The sequence below is a fragment of the Colobus angolensis genome, unplaced genomic scaffold (genome assembly GCF_000951035.1).
Source record: "Colobus angolensis palliatus isolate OR3802 unplaced genomic scaffold, Cang.pa_1.0 Scaffold20, whole genome shotgun sequence".
NCBI lineage: Eukaryota > Metazoa > Chordata > Mammalia > Primates > Cercopithecidae > Colobus > Colobus angolensis.
Genome location: NW_012115155.1, coordinates 9982213 through 10000186, shown reverse-complemented (window position 1 = coordinate 10000186; position 17974 = coordinate 9982213). Strand labels below are relative to the sequence as shown.

Below are 17974 nucleotides of genomic sequence, written 5' to 3'. Positions count from 1 at the left end.
AGAATCACTTGAACCTGGGAGGCAGAGGTTGCGGTGAGCTGAGATCACACTATTGCACTCCAGCTCGGGTGACACAGTGAGACTCCATCTCAAAAAAAAAAAAAAAGAAAGAAAGAAAAGAAGGGGAGATGAGGACACAGACACAAACAGAGGGAAGGAAGGCCATATGAGGACACAGGAAGAAGATGGCCATCTGCATACAAAGGAGAGAGGCCTCATAAGGGATCAAACCTGCCAACACCTTGATCTTGGACTTCCAGCCTCTAGAACCCCAAGACAGTAATTGCTGTTGTTTAAACCACTCAATCTGTGGTGTTTGTTACTCTTGCCCTAGTGACTAAGACAGGCACGGCTCCAGGGGATGAGAAGATCCCATATCTCCCCTTCAGCCATAATTCAGAATGGCTTAGTCCTGCAGTAGGGACAGAACCACACTGAGAAGAGGAGCTGCTCCTCAAAGCCAGGCTCCATGAGGCCAGGGCTGGCACTGCTTGGTCTCTAAGGACCAACTCCCAAGGGCACGACCCTGACTTTCCTCTTTCACTTTGCTCCCCTTAAGTCAGCCCAGCTTTTAGTGGTATGCCCTGTGCACACCTGCACAGCCTGCTGTGGATCTGGAGAGGCAGAGTCAAGCGTGGGAGAGGGAAGGGAGCCTGTTTCCCACCTCTTCCTGCAGGTGTCTGTGAGGGGAGCAGCACCAGGGGGACACTCAGTGACACCCTGCGCACCTGAGGCTCAGGCAGAGTTCCCCACCAGGGGCAGGGAGCTCCCTGGATGTTTTTGGGGTGGGGAGGGTTGAGACACTCCTGGGTTCAGTATTCCAATAGTCAGAGTAAGTGAAGCCGAGGTATTAGCACAACAGGGTATCCAAAATAAAAAGAAGGCTTAGCTTTAAGTAATATTTCTAGAATTCTGCAACCAGAAAATCTAGAAAGAATCCACCTTAATCTTAGCATTATGTAAGTTTCCTATCATTTCAAAAAATAAAGCTCAGCCTTGAATTGCCCCATGGAGGATGGGCTCCGTATCTTTTTTGTGTCCCAGGATCCTGCAGGTCCGATTGGCTCCAGCCTCTTCCTTTTCCGAGAGCCCAAAGCCAGGATCTAGCAGGAACTATGAAGGAGCCACGGCACCTTTCCCTTTCTCCCCTGGCTTCCCAATGCCTAGCCTGTTCTGAGTAAATGACCACCCTCTATTCAAAAGAATCATCCCTGGATTCCTGTCCCCAGTTTAAATAGACCAGAACACCTCTTCACTTCTCCACATGAGGTGCAGAGAGTGACCCTCTGGCCGCCCCGCTTTCCTGACCACAGCAGCCCATGATCACCTTCCTCGTTTTTCTTAGCACACCCATAGGGTGACCACCCCAGGCCTTCACTTCTTCAATCAAGACCATTACTGACCCTCTCTCAACATATCCCAAAAATTAACTCAAAATGGGTCAAAGACCTAATGTAAAAACTAACACTAAAAAAATCTTAGAAGAAAACATAGGGATAAATCTTCACGACCTTATATTTGACCCTGGACTCTTAGATATGACACAAGTAAAGAAAGGAAAATAGATAAGTTGGACTGCTTCAAAATGAAAGCTTTTTGGGCCTCACAGGACACCATCAAGCAGATGAAAAGACAATCCACAGAATGAGAAAATAATTTACCAGTCACATATTAGGTACTTGTATCCAGAATAATAAAGAACTCTCACAACTCAACAATAAAAAGATAACCCAATGAGAACACGGGCAGAGCGTTTAAATAGACATCCCTCCAAAGAAGATGTGCAAATGGCCAACAAGCATATGAAAAGGCGATCAACATCATCAGCCACTGGGGGGGTGCAGATGCAAATTACATTGAGACTTCAAACCCACTAGGGTAGCTATAATAAAAAAGACAGACAATCACATGTGTAGGCGAGGATGCAGAGGAACTGGAGCCCTCATACATTGCTAGTGGGAATGTAAAATGGTAACATTTTGCCATTTGGAAAACAGTTTGGCAGTTCCTCGAACAGTTAAACATAGAGTTATTAAATGACATAGCAATTCTGCTGCTAGGTAGATACCCAGGGGAAATGAAAACATACGCCCACACAAACACTTGTACATGGGTGTTCATAGCTGTGTTATTCATCATAGGCAAAAAGTGGAAAAAACCCAAATGTCCATCCACTGATGACGAGATAAACAAACATTCCAGATAATGGAATGTTTTCTGCAATGAAAAGACGTGGAGCACTGACACGTGCTACAACATAGATGAACGTTGAAAACATGATGCTGGCCGGGCACGGTGGCTCACGCCTGTAATCCCAGCACTTTGGGAGGCTGAGGCGGGTGGATCACGAGGTCAGGAGATCGAGACCATCCTGGTTAACACGGTGAAACCCCGTCTCTACTAAAAAAGTACGAAAAATTTCCGGGCGTGGTGGCGGGCATGCTGTAGCTGTAGTCCCAGCTACTCGGGAGGCTGAGGCTGGAGAATGGCGTGAACCTGGAAGGCGGAGCTTGCAGTGAGCAGAGATCGTGCCACTGCACTCCAGCCTGGGCAACAGAGCGAGACTCCGTCTCAAAAGAAAGGAAACATGATGCTAAGTGAAGGAAACCAGCCACAAAAGACCATGTATTGTATGGTTCCATTTATGCAAAAAGTCAGAATAGGCAAATCCATAGAGACAGAAAATAGTTGTTGCCCAGGATTGGGGGAAATGGGAGTGATTGCTCATGAGGGGTTTCTTTTACGGGTGGTGAAAAAGTTCTAAAATGGTGGCAATCATTAATATACTCTGGATATACTACAGTCAAGTTGTACACTTAAAATAGGTAAATAACACGGTATGTGAATTATATCTCAATAGAGTTGTTACCAAAATCAAAGCAAAACATGCCTGGTCCATTCCATTTTCTTTCTCCAGTAGAAGCCATACTACTCATCCCTCTGCCCCACGGCTAGAGCTGCAAAGTAGCCTCGTCCTCTGAGCCTGCTTTCCCTGGTCTCCCTGGAACCCGGTCCCAATTTGGAAGGGGCAGGAGAGGAGCTGCACCCACCTTCTGCTTGGTAGTACACCTCGCCAGCAAAATGGGCAATGCCAAATCTTGCATCGTGAATGTTCTTGGGCTGTAGGAAGGCCTGGTTGTTGGCGTGGACACTGTTCAGTTTTTGCAGCATGGTGAGATCTGTCCCCTGGAAGAAGCCAGACACCCTATGTGCTGAGGTCCCAGAGTCCAGCCATAGGGAGGTCAGGCTCCAGGGCTTCCTCATGGAGGCAAAGCAATCTGGGCTCAGAATGATTGAGGGCCTCTGTATAGACAGGAAACTAATGCCCAGGGATCAGTGATTTGTTGCAGAGTGAGGGCTGAGCTGGGAGCAGAGGCCGGGTCTGCCACCCTCCATGACCAGCTCTTCTGCTCCACTCTCTGAACTATTGTCTGAGGACCCCAGCAGTCAGAGAAGTGGGCTTTGGAGAGGACGGACTGTCTAGTTAGGCTGGGGCTCTTTTGCTTATTCCTGGCAGAGGTTTCAGTAACTCTCAGAACAAGCGGCCCACCCAAGTGGAGTTTCCCAGCCTCCAAGAGGAGACCCATCGCAGGGCCTCCACCAGAAGGTCGGCAGAACACACACCTGTGGGAAGCGGCTCTCTTCGTCCAGGAGGGAGATGATGCTCATGGGCTTGAGGGCCAGCAGGTCCAGGGTGGGCCGATTGTCGGTGTAGTGGATATAGTCCCAGGAGATGTTCTCCGAGCGGTACTCCTCCTGCTCCATGGTGAACACGTGCTGCACAAAGAACTGCTGCAGGTGCTCGTTGGCGAAGTTGATGCAGAGTTGCTCGAAGCTGTGAAGGCAAGGTCACTGCCCAGGGGTGGAGCGGGGCCAGCTGAGTCCCCGCTGCATCAGGCTGGAGCCAAAGGATCACCAGCCATCTGCACACAGCCGCATACAGATATGCCCACAGATGCACATCTCATGTACACACAGATGCACACTCATTCCTGCACACCCTCTCTCCTCTGACTGCCTCCATCACCGTCACTTTTTCCACCCCACGGCATAAAGACAGAGAAACGAGGAGGCTCAGCATATCATCAAGTCCTTGCCTTCGGCTTCTCACAGCCGCCTGCTGGGTCCTCTGCCAGGCCTCCTGACCTGATACTGAAACAATTCCTGTGGTCTGAGTGCACACTAGCAGCCCCACCCATGAGCCTTGGTATGAAGATAAGCTTCCGGAGACCCAGCATTGACTGCCGGGCCCCCCTGCATCAACCAGGCATACACCCTACTGCCTCCGATCCCGGATCCTCCAACCTGCACTTCCTCCTGCATTCCCTGCCTTGGGAAATGGCCCCTCCACCTCCCACCGCCGGCTCAAGTCAGAAACTGAGGAGTTTCCATCTTTGTCCCTCCTGTCCAGTTCCCGTCAGTTGCCAAAGTCTGGCCCATGCTATCTTCAACACCTGTCCCTCCCAGGGCCAGATGCCAATGATCTGAATCATACTTGAGCTCTCTATGCCTTAGAGAGGGCATTGGGCTAAGTCCTGCCAGCCCTGCCTCTCCCACGTGACTGCAGTGAGCAGGCCCCTGCCTTGCACCCCCGGCTGGCCCTGGGAGGGCTGAGATCCCAGCGTGCTTGCATGTGGAATGGCTTGTGTCTTGACAATCCTGGCTGTCCAAGGGGGGCCTTCTAAATCACTCCCAGATCAGACCTCACTTGGAGACAAGCCTTGGGCAGGGGCATGCAAGGTCAGGCTAGCCCCCTGGCTCCTCAGACAGGGCGCAGAGGCCTCTGCTTCCTAGGGCCAGTGGCCCAGTCTCTGTCCCATCAAGCCCTTTCAATGAGCTGGTTCAGGTAAGCTAAATTGCAAAGCCAGTGTTGCCAGCCTGCTTATCCCAGTCTTCATGGGACTCCTCTTGCTGGTGATAGTACCACTGGGCATCATCTGGCCTGGCCTGGCCTGTCTCTGTCGCCTGGTTCCCTCACCACCTTTGTCTATCCGACCCCCAGCCTTCATCACAGTCGCACCTGGCAGCTATTTTCTGATCTGCCTCCTGGTTACAGCTCTCCAGCTTCTAGTCTGGGGTGCCAGGACACTGGGACACCAGGTCAGAGGAGTCCTGCCTTGCCTTACCCCACAAACTAAAAAGTCAGGGATGGTCCACGAGTGCATCTAGCTTCTCCCACTACCTAAGATGATAAACCAGCCAGATGCAGATGAATCCATGTTACTGATTTCTGTTTCAACCCTGACCTCGTGTGGTAATCCACTGTGGCTCATGAGGAGAGCAGGTGGTCCAAGAGGGGTGACAAATGCCGGGTGTCAGCCTGGCTCTCAGGGACAGCTTTTAGCTGTACGGCCTTCTCTAGATGGCAGGGCACAGCAGCCACCCCATGCAGAGCACGCAGACCTGTTGGGACTTGCCAGGCCTGGGTGCAGGGTGATGGCTCCCCTCCAACTTGCCCCCTTCGAGAGGAACTGGCTTATCTTCTGTTTTCTGGAAGCAGTGGGGCTGGGATCTGAGATCTTCATACCTATTGTTCTCGAAATTTTCAAAGCCAAATATGTCCAGGAGGCCGATGGCCCTCCGCACATTTTTGGGGTCCTGAGCTGGTGGCGTGAAGATGGCGGCATTGATCTTCTTGACAATCCACAGGAAGAGGTGCCCATAGATGCCCTGGAGAGACACAGGGGTGGGAGAATCCTGGGCTTGGAGGCTCAGGAGGAGGTCAACTCCAAGTTCACCTGGAGAGGCCAAATGTCTTGGACCTACTGCAGATGTTATCCCTCCTTCAAAGGCAGGAAACCCGGGCCCAAGAGGCTGAGGAGTCCGTGGTCACCAGGCAGGTGACTGGCAGAGTGAAGACCTGCCCAGGGCCCTCTGCTTCATCCTGCCCTCCACCGGCACAGCAAGGAGCAGAGCCATGGTCAACAGATGGCCATGTGAGCCCTGCTGTCTCAGCTCTGTACCTTGACAAAGGCATCCCTCCGGTCGGCAGCCTGGACGATGTTCAGGGGCCTGGTGACGAACTCCCCTCGGATGAGGATGGTGTGCTTGGTCAGACAGTCCCGGAGCTCCTGGTGCTGCACCTGGGGAGGCAGGTGGGGGCTGTGTCGCACCCGTGGAGCAGTCCCTGGCCCAGCACTCTGACCCGCTTCTGCTAAGTCTTGTTCCCTCTCATGATCAAGCACCTATGCGAGGGTGGGCAGTGCCCGAGGCCAGGGCCAGGGCCCTGGGAGCTGTTAGGGAAGGATTCTCCAGCTCGGTGGGCCAAACCCTTAGTGGGTCTCCCGGGGGCTGAGAAAGGGGCTGGCTCCCCCAGGCTGGCCTTGGAAAACCAGAGTGAGGGAGGGCTCTGAGGCCAGACCTCAGGCATGTCCCTGCTAAAATCAATCCCGCCTGAAGGCTGAGAGTCTAAAGCAGCAAGTCAGTGTGCTGGGCCAGCCCTCCACTGGAGCTGACAAAACCCAGAGTTTCTGAGTGCCCTCGAACCAAAAGAAGACTGTTAATAGCGAAATGTACCTAATGTGATTGCTTACTTTATGTATTTATTTCTTGCTCCTGATTCTATTAATTTTCCACCAGAACTGTCAGTGGGGGTGACATGGGGCACTGCCATGTCCCCATTGCAGAGGTAGCCCCTCACTCAGGGCCTGCTGCCCTTCCTTTAAGCTGAGGCTACATTTGGCCTGGGAAACAACCAGGAAGGCTAAACGGATGGACCCCGGACTCACATTCCAGTCTCCCAGAATAGCACAACCCTGGGAGAAGCCCTGCAGGGTGAGGGCCCAGACAGGGCTGGTCTGATGGGTAGGTTGGGGTCCGAGTGGGGAGCGTAGGGACTGGACAGGGCGGAGGGCGAGGACGCTGAGACAGGGCCATTGACAAGCAGAAGGGGATGTGGGGAAAGGGAGGGAACATTCGTTAAAGCCAAACTGGCCAATCCGCTGCTCTGTGTGGCACTGCCCCACTCTGCGCCCGCCCTCAGGCACCTGCAGCATACAGAAGGGAGGGGTTTTTGGGAGAGGGGTGGGGGCCTGGGTAGGGTTATGAGAATCAGGTGTCAGGGGTCTGTCTGCCCAGACCTCTGGGGCCACCCACCAAAATGGAAGCTGTGGACACAGCAGCCCTACCTCCAGTAACTTCATCACAGTGGGAAAGGCAGGCGTCTCCATCACGTCTGAGGCATCCAGGTTCTCGAAGACCGAAGCTAGAGAGAGAATCAGGAGTCCTGAGTGGGAAAGCAGCCTGGAGCGATGGAGCCAGGTCCCGACAGGCCCGGGCCCACGGTAGCCCCAGATCCACTCAGGAGAACAGCTGCCCCGGCATGAGCCACAGCCTCTCCCAGGGTCCTCTCTTTTAGGGAGCCAACGGCCCCGTGACCATGGGTCATTCACACCTTAGCTGTTTGTGAACCTGGCAGACCACTTCCTCTTAAGGGGACCAGGGCCCTGTGTCGAAGGGAAGTTTGAAGAAAGGTGGGCCTATTTGGAGGGAGACGTCTGACTTGGGAAACACAGCAGACACTGGCGCTGAAGAGATGAGCCATCAGGCCCCTCAATCCATGCTGCTGGGTGTAGAAACCCGAACATTTCATCACTCTTTCAGTCACAGGAAGCAAAGCACTAATGGAGCTCCAGCTGTAAGCCAGGCCCCGCGCTACTGCAACCGTCTCCTGACTGGCCTCCCAGCTTCCGGTTCCTCCTCTTCAACCATTTCCAGCTTAGGACATGCCAGGCTGGTGGGGGAGGGGACCTTTGGGTCTCTTTGTTTTTGCTTTTTTTCTTTTTTAAACTGAAAAAAATTGTGACATAAAATATACAGATAAAGAAGTGCATAAAACACAAAGCTGTGTCGTAAAGAATAAAGTCAGCACCATGGAACCACCGCTAAAGCCAAGTCTAGGCTCTGCCAGCACCCACAGCCCTCTGAGGTCCTCGCGGGCTGAGACTGTGTCCCTCTTCTCCGGAGGCAAGCACCCTCCCAACTTCAAACTCCCTAGCTTTTTATTTATCTTTTTATTCCCTACATAGAGTCCCTAAGCAGCATTTAATGTGCCTGCTTTTAAATGTGATGTTAGTGGGCCAGTTGTGGTGGCTCACGCCTGTAACCCCAGCACTCTGGGAGGCCAAGGCAGGAGGATCACCTGAGGTCGGGAGTTCAAGACCAGCCTGACCAATATGGTGAAACCCCATCTCTACTAAAAATACAAAAATTAGCCAGGCTGTGGTGACGGGCCCCTGTAATTCCAGCTACTCAGGAGGCTGAGTTGAGAGAATCACTTGAACCTGGGAGGCGGAGGTTCCAGTGTACTGAGATCCCACCACTGCACTCCAGCCTGGACAACAAAGCAAGAGCCTGTCTCAAAAACAAACAAACAAACAAATGTTATGTTAGTGGATCTGTCTGCGTTCTCTTGTGCCTGCTTCACTCCCTCAGTGTCGTGTTTCTGATGCTGTCCCAGGCTCCGGTGCCCACCTCTGGTTAGCACCCACGTTTCCCTGGCTGAAGTGTGCAGTCTGGTTGGTAGATGACAGCTCAGCCCAGCTGCAGCTCACCTGGAGGCAGTGTTCTCATGCGGCGTGAGATGGTGGCCCAAGCTCTTGTTTTCTATACAGACACCCTATTGCTCCACAACAGTTTTTGGAAAAGTCTTTCCCTTCCCATTGCTTTGTGAATGGTCTCTCCTCAATTCTAGAACCAGCCCTAATCTCTTCAAATATTGCCTCTGCCCCTTTGTCTCTCCTTTCCTTTAGGACTCCAAGGAAAGGTGTGCTCCCTCTGCCCACAGCGTCCTCCCAGTCTCCACCTTCTCTCTGACATTTCCCGCCTTTCCTCTCTCCATGCCGTACTCACAGTTTCTCCTGACTTTCCCTCCAGCTCACACATTTCCTCTCCTAGACAGGCACAGAATCCCTTAAACCATCCATTGGGTTCTTCATTTTGGTTATCGTATTTTTTTATTTTAGAATGGAATTTCTATGTGGTTCGTTTATAAATCTGTAATGTCTTCAAAGTTTCTCATTCGCTGTCTAAATTTTCAAGCTTGGCTGCTTCTTTTCTTGAGCAAAGGAAGCAGAACTTCTCCAGTCTGTGTCTAATAATTCCACCTTTGAAATCTTTGTGGATCGATTTCTACTGTTTATTATTTCTGTCGGTTCTTGTTCATAGTATCTCATTTCCTTGTTCCTATCTCTTCCTGGCTTCATGCTGGATGTTGTGTTTGAAAAACTACCTGCAGGAATCATTTGTAATCTAACTTGCTGGTGTTTTCTTTCAGCGAGGACTGTCAGTAACTTCCGTTAGGTGCTTGGGGGTGTTCACGGGTCAGGACACCTTAATCCCCAGACCGCCCCATGCTCACAACCTGGTTTGCAAGTTCATGCATGGATTTGTTTACTCTGGCTTACCTGAACCTTAAGGGGGAAGCCCTTTGGGGTCCCAGCTAACAGTGGGGGATGATTGGCCACAGTCTCCACCTGTGGAGGACCTTAAGCTTTGACATTTTCCCCTTCACCTCACGAGGCCTCCAAAATCACAGCTGGATTTTTTAGATGTATTTTTCCAGGCCTTGGTTGGACCACAGGACCCTTCCTGTGAGAACCCCTAGAGATGCCTTCCTGCTCCTGTCCCCTGCCCCCTCCCTTCCCAAGGGTGCAGTTGGGGCAGAACCGCCATTACCCATGAACCCCACGTTCCCCAGGTGGAGAATGGCAGCCAGCAGCTTGCTGAGGTCCCAGCTCTCGGAGTCGGAGAAATGGAGGATCTTCATGGCCGAGCGGATGTGGGCATAGTCCTTGGCGTCGTTGAGCCCCTCACAGGAAGTGCAGTTCCCCTGCGGGACAGGGAGCCTCAGCTAATGGGGCCACCCCCTGCCCCACCGCCTCCATCCTGGGGCCAGCAAGGCTGAGACACTGCACTTCACAGGCACTGGGTGGACCGGGCAGGGTCCATGCTCAGAAATCACATACAATTCTTTTCAGAGGGAGAATCATGACACAGTAGCCACAGCATGATCAGGCCTTGCAGCCAGCACCAGCATCTGGCCACTGTGTGACCTTGGCCAACTCACACTTCTTCTCTGATCCTCTATTTGTCGTTCGTCCCTACTCGAGCCTGCCTTGTCTCTCTGGGGGACGCTGTGGGTTTGTTCCTTTAAGAAACGCTTTCCGGCCGGGCGCGGTGGCTCAAGCCTGTAATCCCAGCACTTTGGGAGGCCGAGACGGGCGGATCACGAGGTCAGGAGATCGAGACCATCCTGGCTAACACGGTGAAACCCCGTCTCTACTAAAAAATACAAAAAACTAGCCGGGCGAGGTGGCGGGCACCTGTAGTCCCAGCTACTCCAGAGGCTGAGGCAGGAGAATGGCGTAAACCCAGGAGGCGGAGCTTGCAGTGAGCTGAGATCCGGCCACTGCACTCCAGCCTGGGCGGCAGAGCGAGACTTCGTCTCAAAAAAAAAAAAAAGAAAGAAAGAAACGCTTTCCAAGGCTCGCCATGGGCCAGGCCCTGTGCTGGGCATCCAGGGGAGCAGGCAGGGAGCCAGTGACCGTGCCATGGCCATTTGCCTGTTATAGGTGCCCAGACTACAGGGGCTGGGGCCAGCCCTATCGAGAGGTGGAGAAAGGCTTCCTGGAGGAGGTGCGAAGCTGGCCCCACTGTCTCTGAGGACAGAGGGCAGTTTAGGTAGAGGATGATGGGAGCAAGGCCACGAGGTGGGGAGGTAGGGACAGGGCTGCAGGGAGGCTGGGGTGGGTGTTGAGAAGGGAGAGGTCAGCAGAGGGGCAGATCCTGGAGGGACTTGGAGACCACGCTGAGGAGTTTGGACTTCTACCCTACAGGTCACAGGGGTCACTGCAGCAGTGCCATCCAAAGCATGACACTACCGTGCAAACCTTCCTATAGGAAGAGTGCCTTTGCTGCAGGGTGGATGACAGATTAGAGGTCAAGACTGGTAAGGGGGGTCCATGAAGTCCAGGCAAGGGCTGGTGAAGGCATTGGAGCAGTGGACCCAGGAGACAGGGTTGCATGGGAGAGATCCCAGAGGCGGAATGCTCTGAGTCCACTCCGTGGTCAATAAACCAGGAGGTGCAGTTCCCCTGATGGCCAGGGCACCTCAGCTAATGAGCGATGGCTGTGGTGCTGCCCTGTCCTAGGTGGCAGGTGCAGCTGGGAGCACAGGAAGGGCTTTGCTTTCCTGGGGCTCGGGGCTTGCGTTTTAGGGGGCCTGCAAGGACAGACCATTGGAGTGAAATCAGGAACAGGAGGCATGTGGGCACCTCCCTGTGGCCCACTGGGCACTGGGGGCCTGTCATCCAGTGGGGACCAAAGGAAGATGAGGTCCAGCCTGGGGCATGGGGTACATGTGATGAGAAGCGGGAGGCACGCGGACAAGGTGATTCCCAGCACAGAGGAGCTGGCGAGGAGAGGGAAAGAGAACCAGGCCTGCCTCAGGGGCCTGGCCAGCATTGCGCTTCTCTGCAGCTGTCACGGAGGGCGAAGCAGCACCAGCTCTTTTTCCTCCCTTCCATTGGCTACTAGGAGGGGGCAGGTGGGCAGCTCACCATGGTCAGGTAGTGGTACTCGGAGGGCGTGCCCAGGCTCAGCAGCTGCTTGTCTTCAGCACTCATCCCCATGAGCATGCAGTAGAAGATATGGTAGTTCCGCTCCTCAGGGGCCTGGGAGGGAGAGCGGGCGTTCCAGACAGATCCGTGGGCCATTCCCCTGAGGCCTCAGGGCCTCAGACTGCCTCTGTCCAGCCCAGCCCTGGCCTCCGCTCCAAGTCTCTCAGCCAGGAGCAGCTCTGGCACTGACCCAGGTCCAGCCTGGCTTGGTTGCTGTCCCTATCCTGGGCCTCTGCAGCTGTCTCATCCCTGCCCTCAGAAGTCCTCTCTGCCAGGCATTTCCCTGCATCTTGACTGCTCCTCGAAGCCCTGACACTGCTGTGTCCAAAGTCCCCAGGCCAGGAGTGATGGCACAGAGTCAGGGCTCTCTTATAGTCCCACAGTCTTCACAGGCACTTAGTGGCCCATGAGAGATCTGACAGCCACAGGGTTCCCTAGGCCTTCGGCATTTTTTTTGTTTTTTTCCGAGAGAAAGTCTTGCCCTGTTATCCAAGCTAGAGTGCAGTGGTGCAATCTCAGCCCACTGCAGCCTCAAAGTCCTGGATTCAAGCCATCCTCCCACCTCAGCCTACCAAGTAGCTAAGATCACAGGCACACACCACCACGCCCAGCCAAGTTTTGTATTTTTTGTAGGCATGGGGTTTTGCCATGTTGCCTAGGGTGCCTTCCATATTTTTTGAAACACTATTTATAAATGCATTCTCATAAAAATCAAACAATCTGAAGCATATACAATAGTGTTAAAAGATGGGAGTTTCATTTGGGCTGTAATCCCAGCAGTTTTGGGAGGCCGAGGCGGGAGGATTACTTGAGCTCAGGAGTTTGAGAGCAGCCTGGGCAATATAGTGAGACCTCATCTCTACATAAAATAAGAAAATTAGCTGGACATGGTGGCGAACACCTCTAGTCTCAGCTACTCAAAAGGCTGAGGTGGGAGGATCACATGAGCCCAGGAGACAGAGGCGGGGGTGAGCTAAGATTGCACCCCTGCACTCCAACCTGGGTGACAGAGTGAGACCCTGTCTCAAAAAACAAAAAGATGAGAGCTCCTTTCCACCCTGCCTTCCCCTTCCTTAAATCCCCTCCTCCCCACCCCAGAACCTAGACATTTAAAAAACATTTACTTATAGCATATCTATAAATAGTTGTCTTCTCTTTCTTTCTTTCTTTCTTTCTTTCTTTCTTTCTTTCTTTCTTTCTTTCTTTCCTTCTTTCTTTCTTTTTTACACAAAACGTATTTATGGTTCTGCAACTTCCTTTTTTTCCACCTAAATATATCTCTTGGTGATCCTTCACATCAACGTGGACACACCGCCTCCTCTGTAGTATAGATATGCCATAATTTTTAAATCTCTCTCTTTTCTTGGGCAGGGCTTGTTTCTCACCTGCTTTAGAAATTTCCTGCCCATTTTGGGGTACCATTTTGGGTGACAAGTTCTATGAATTCAGCAACCACTGTATCAAGAGGTAGGAGATTCTGGACAGGGCAGGGAGACTCCGCCATGTGCTGGCTCTGTGGCCCTGGACTAGGGACCTAACTTATCTGGACTCAATTTTCTCATTTGTACAATAGGGATAAAGAGTCCTATCTCTCGTGGTTGTGAAGGTCAAATGAGATAAAACAGGAAAAGTATAGCACCAGGTTGGGGTGCTATTTCTTCTGTTGTGGGTGCCACGTGTTGGGATCCCTGCCATCGGGACTGGCTCCATGATCACCCAGTGTAAAAGGAAGCCAGGGGCCCTCTTGCTCAAAAGCTAGTAACAATTTCAAGGAGGCAATAGCAGAGCCTGAAACCAAGCAAGGGGCCCCCTGAGCACAGGGCCTGGTGTGACAACACAGCACACGTGCCTCTGTACTTCCTGGCCACGTGGCATTTGGGATACTGTCATCTGTGTCTTTCCACCATGGCCCCTAACACACCTGAAGATACAGCCCACCTAACTAGCCTAGTCTCAGAATTAATTCTAGTAGAGATGAGGAATGGTAGGCACCAAAGAAAGAATAAATTTATATGAATGGAAAATTCAAAATGGAGAAAATTCTTTTTTTTTTTTTTTTGAGACAGTCTCTCGCTCTGTTGCCCAGGTGGGAGTGCAGTGGTGCAATCTCAGCTCACTGCAATTTTTGCCTCCTAGGCTCAAGCAATTCTCATGGCTCAGCCTCCCAAGTAGCTGGGATTACAGGTGTGTGCCACTGCCTAGCTAATTTTTTTTTTTTCGTAATTTTTTGTAGAGACAGGGTTTTGCCACGTTGGCCAGGCTGATCTTGAACTCCTGGCCTCAAGTAATCCACCTGCCTTGGCCTACCATAAGTGCTGGGATTAGAGGCATGTGGCATTGAGCCCCGCTCAAAATGGAAAAATTTCTATCATTTGCTGTCCTGAAATACTGGGGAAGAGCCCTCATTATCCAGTGTGGCCTGTGGGTTCTGGGAGGGCCCCTGGGGAAGAGGGGAGGAGAGGTGAGAGTGGTGAAAGGGGGCCCCTCTTGGAAACCTCCCCCATTCCCTCAACTCCCGACCTGGGCAGGTGGAGGCCTCACCTGCCGGCAGACCCGGGACTTCTCCAGGAGAAACTGCTCGATGCGTGCGCCCTCGATCACCCCGCTGGGGTTAAAATAGATGTCAATGTACTTCCCAAAGCGGCTTGAGTTGTCGTTGCGGATTGTCTTGGCGTTTCCAAAGGCTGAAAGTAAGCAGGCGATGGCCATGATGAGAGCAGAGAGCAGAAAATGTAATTTCAGTGGGATCATCTAAGAGGGCTTCTCAGAGGAGGTGGCCAAGCTCGAACTGAAGAATGTGCACGGCTGCACCAGACAGTGATGGCAGCCAAGGGCCCGCTAAGAGGAAGACAAAAACATCGGGGAAAACCTCGGACGTCAGAAAGCATGAAGTGCACTTGCAGATGCAGAAGTCTTGTCGGAGTGTGGGATACAGGAGGAAAGCAGTGGAAGGTAGACAGAACTAGTTAGTAGGTAGGGCCAGATGGCACAGAGCCCTAAATGCCAGTCTCAGAAGTTGGGCAATCATTCTGCAGTGATAAGGGAGGCAGTAAAGCTTCTGAGAGAGTGTGGGAGCAGATTCGCAGCTTAGAAAGATGGCTCAGGCTGCAGGGCTGAGGCTGATATGGAGAGGCCAAGCTGGCATGAGGAGTAGCAACAGCATGTCAAGGCCAGGACACACGGAGGCAGTCAGATCAGGAGGCAGCACGTTCCAAAGTGTTTTTTGTAAAGCTGTTTCTGCAAGCTCTTCTGATGTGATCCGCAGTAAGAAAGATATTTTGCATTACATCCTAGTATATATACATGTCCACTTGCACACACAAAGTTAGAACGAAATAGTCAGTCCTAGTTCTTACAAAGAGTGATGTGTTGGGGTGTTCTATTCTATGATATTTGATTTGTTCTAGAAGACTGATTTTATGGCCCATTAATGGTTAGGATGCAGTTTCAGAATACCAGCATCCAGCGTAGTCCCATGAAACAGAGGAAGACAGTTCCTTGGGGAAGTAGGTTTAAGAAACACAGCACTGTGTCTCTCTTTCTCAGCAGAGCCTCTGAGAAGTGCCACAGTTATGAAACCTATTTAGCTTATTGAGCTCAGTGTGGCCATTGTGGGGGTGACTGGTTGGGTGTCTCTTCAAGAAAGAATCTGATGCAGGCAGTTTTTTTTTTTTTTTTTTTGTGCTAACTGACAGGCCGATCTTAAAATATACTATATATGGAAAGGTAAATGATCTAGAATAGCCAAGTTTGAAAAAGAAGAACAAAATTGGAAGGCACATGCTCTCTGCTTGCACCACTTCCTATAAGGCTACAGAAATCAAGACACTGTAGCACTGATAAAAAGATAGACAGAGAGAGGAATTGAAGATAATAGAGAATCCAGGAACAGTCCCTTACATGGATGGTCAATTGATTTTAGACAGGGGTACAAAGGTAAGTCGGTAGAGAAAAAATAGTCTTTTTGACAGATAGGACTGGAACAACAGAGTATCTACATGCAAAACAAAAAAAAAAGAGAAAGAGAAAAAGAAAAAGAAAGGAAGGAAGGAGAAAAGAAGGTGAGAAAGAAAGAAGGAAGGAAAGACAGAAAAGTCTTTTTTTCTTTTATCTTTTGAGACAGTCTCACTCTGTCACCCAGGCTGGAGTGTAGCGGTGCGATCTTGGCTCCCTGCAAACTTTGCCTCCGGGGTTCAAGCGATTCTCCTGCCGCAGCCTCCTGAGTAGCTGGGATTACAGGCGCACGCCACCATGCTCAGCTAATTTTTGTATTTTTAGTAGAGACAGGGTTTCCCCATGTTGGCCAGGCTGGTCTTGAACTCCTGACCTCAAGCGATCTGACTGTCTCAGCCCCCCAAAGTTCTGGGATTACTGGCGTAAGCCATCACGCCCAGCCAAAAGTCTTTTTTTCTGTGCTGTGTACTTTGCACCATAGAAAAATATCAGATCACAAATGTAAATCATAAACTGGATCATCAACCTAAATATAAGATCTAAAACTACAAAACATATAGGAAAAACGTAGGAGAAAATCTCTGGGTTAGGCAAAGATTTCTTAGATACAACACAAAAAAACATGACCCATAGGAGAAAAAAAAGGACAAATTGAACTTTAAAAATTTAAAACTTCTGCCTTGCAAAAGACACTGTCTAGAGAATGAAAAGACAGGCCACAAACTCGGACACAATACAAGATGTAACACCTATCTTAGAAAGGACTTGTATCCAGAACACATAAAGAACTCTTAAAACTCACTAGTGGCCAGGCACAGTGGCTCACGCCTGTAATCCCAGCACTTTGGGAGGCTGAGGCGGGCAGATCACCTGAGGTCGGGAGTTCAAGACCAGCCTGACTAACATGGAGAAACCCCGTCTCTAGTAAAAATACAAAATTAGCTGGGCGTGGTGGCGCATGCCTATAATTCCAGCTACTTGGAAGGCTAAGGCAGGAGAATTGCTCGAACCCGGTAGGTGGAGGTTGCAGTGAGCCAAGATCGTGCTATTGTGTTCCAGCCTGGGCAACAAGAGCAAAACTCTGTCTCAAAAAAACAGAAAGCAAACAAGCAAAAATAACTCATTAGGAAGGAAATAGACCAATTAAAGAATATGAAAGAATAGGCAAAAGATCTGAACCGACACTTCACCCGAGCAGATATACAGAGGGGAAGTAAGCATGCGGAAAGACGCTAACATCCTTCATCGTCAGGGCCATGGGAGTTACAGGCGTGCTCCACACATATCAGAGGGCAGACCATGTCCTTCACCGTGCCAGATGCTGGTGGGGTCACAGGACAACCAGAATGTTCCTGCTGTGCTGGTGAGAGAGCAAAATGCTGCAACCACTTTGGAAAACATTTCGGAAGTTTCTGACAAAGTAAAATGGCTCACTTGCCTTTTGAGCCAACAATTTCACTCCTGCATATTTATCCAAGGGAAAGACCTATGTGCACCGAAAAACCTGTATGTGAATGTTTATAGAGGTTTTCCTCCTAGTAGCTGAAAGCGATAAACAACCCAGATGTCCTAAACGGGTGGAGAAGCTGTGGTACCTCCATGCAATGGAATTCTACTCAGCATTAAAAAGGAATGAATCACTGATGCAGGCAGCAACAAGGAAGAATCCCAAATAGCCAAGGTAACCAGACACAAAAGGCTACAAACCCTGTGATTTTACTTCTACGACATTCTGGAAAAGACAAAACTGTGAAGGGGGGCAGGGGAAAGACAAATCGGTAGTTGCCAGGGGAGGGGTCGGGAAGACGGGGTGACTACGAAGGGGCGTGAGGGAAGATCTGGGGGGTGATGGGAACATTCTACTTCCTGATGATGATGGGAGCCATAGGCCTGTATGAGTTTGTCAAAACTCACAAAACTGTACGTGAAAAAGGTGAATATTTACTATGTGTAAAGCAAACTTCAATTGTAAAGAAACGAGAGAGACTGTGCTGTCCAGTAGTCGACAGCCTTGGGGCCGAGGCCACAGGCTTCTGGGCAGCCCTGACAAGACTGAGGCCGGGGTCACCGGGGTGAAGGCAGGAGGCTTCTAAGGAGGAGTTTGCTCCAGAGCCCCCTGCTGGGTTGGCCAAGACTTAGATCTGTAACACAGCATGAGCCGCTCCCGACCCAAGCTGCTTCCTCTCCTTTTCCCCTTCCTAAGGGTCTGAGCAGCATCCAAGTTTGAAGACTCATCCTGCCTACTCCTGCTTCCTCCCACCTTGTCTTCCGCAGGTTTACCCCTCGATAAACCTGTTGCAGTCCTCACCCTGGCCCAGCAACTGCTTTCCAGTTCAGTTCCAGCAACTGAACACACACATCTAGCATTTCCCAAATTGATTTGATTTTTTTTTTTTTTTTTT

At 51.1% G+C, this 17974-nt stretch overlaps 1 protein-coding gene across 1 annotated transcript in view; it reads right to left on the bottom strand.

Moving 5' to 3' along the window:
• MYO7B (myosin VIIB) overlaps nucleotides 1-17974 on the bottom strand; it is a 78923-nt gene that overhangs the window by 49318 nt on the left and 11631 nt on the right. The window contains exons 6-13 of the mRNA XM_011941676.1: nucleotides 14160-14302; nucleotides 11559-11672; nucleotides 9676-9829; nucleotides 7128-7204; nucleotides 5964-6083; nucleotides 5528-5670; nucleotides 3625-3835; nucleotides 3051-3186 (exon numbers count right to left, since the gene is read on the bottom strand). Of these exons, the coding sequence (XP_011797066.1) occupies nucleotides 3051-3186; nucleotides 3625-3835; nucleotides 5528-5670; nucleotides 5964-6083; nucleotides 7128-7204; nucleotides 9676-9829; nucleotides 11559-11672; nucleotides 14160-14302 (1098 nt within the window). The remainder of the gene's footprint in view (nucleotides 1-3050; nucleotides 3187-3624; nucleotides 3836-5527; nucleotides 5671-5963; nucleotides 6084-7127; nucleotides 7205-9675; nucleotides 9830-11558; nucleotides 11673-14159; nucleotides 14303-17974) is intronic.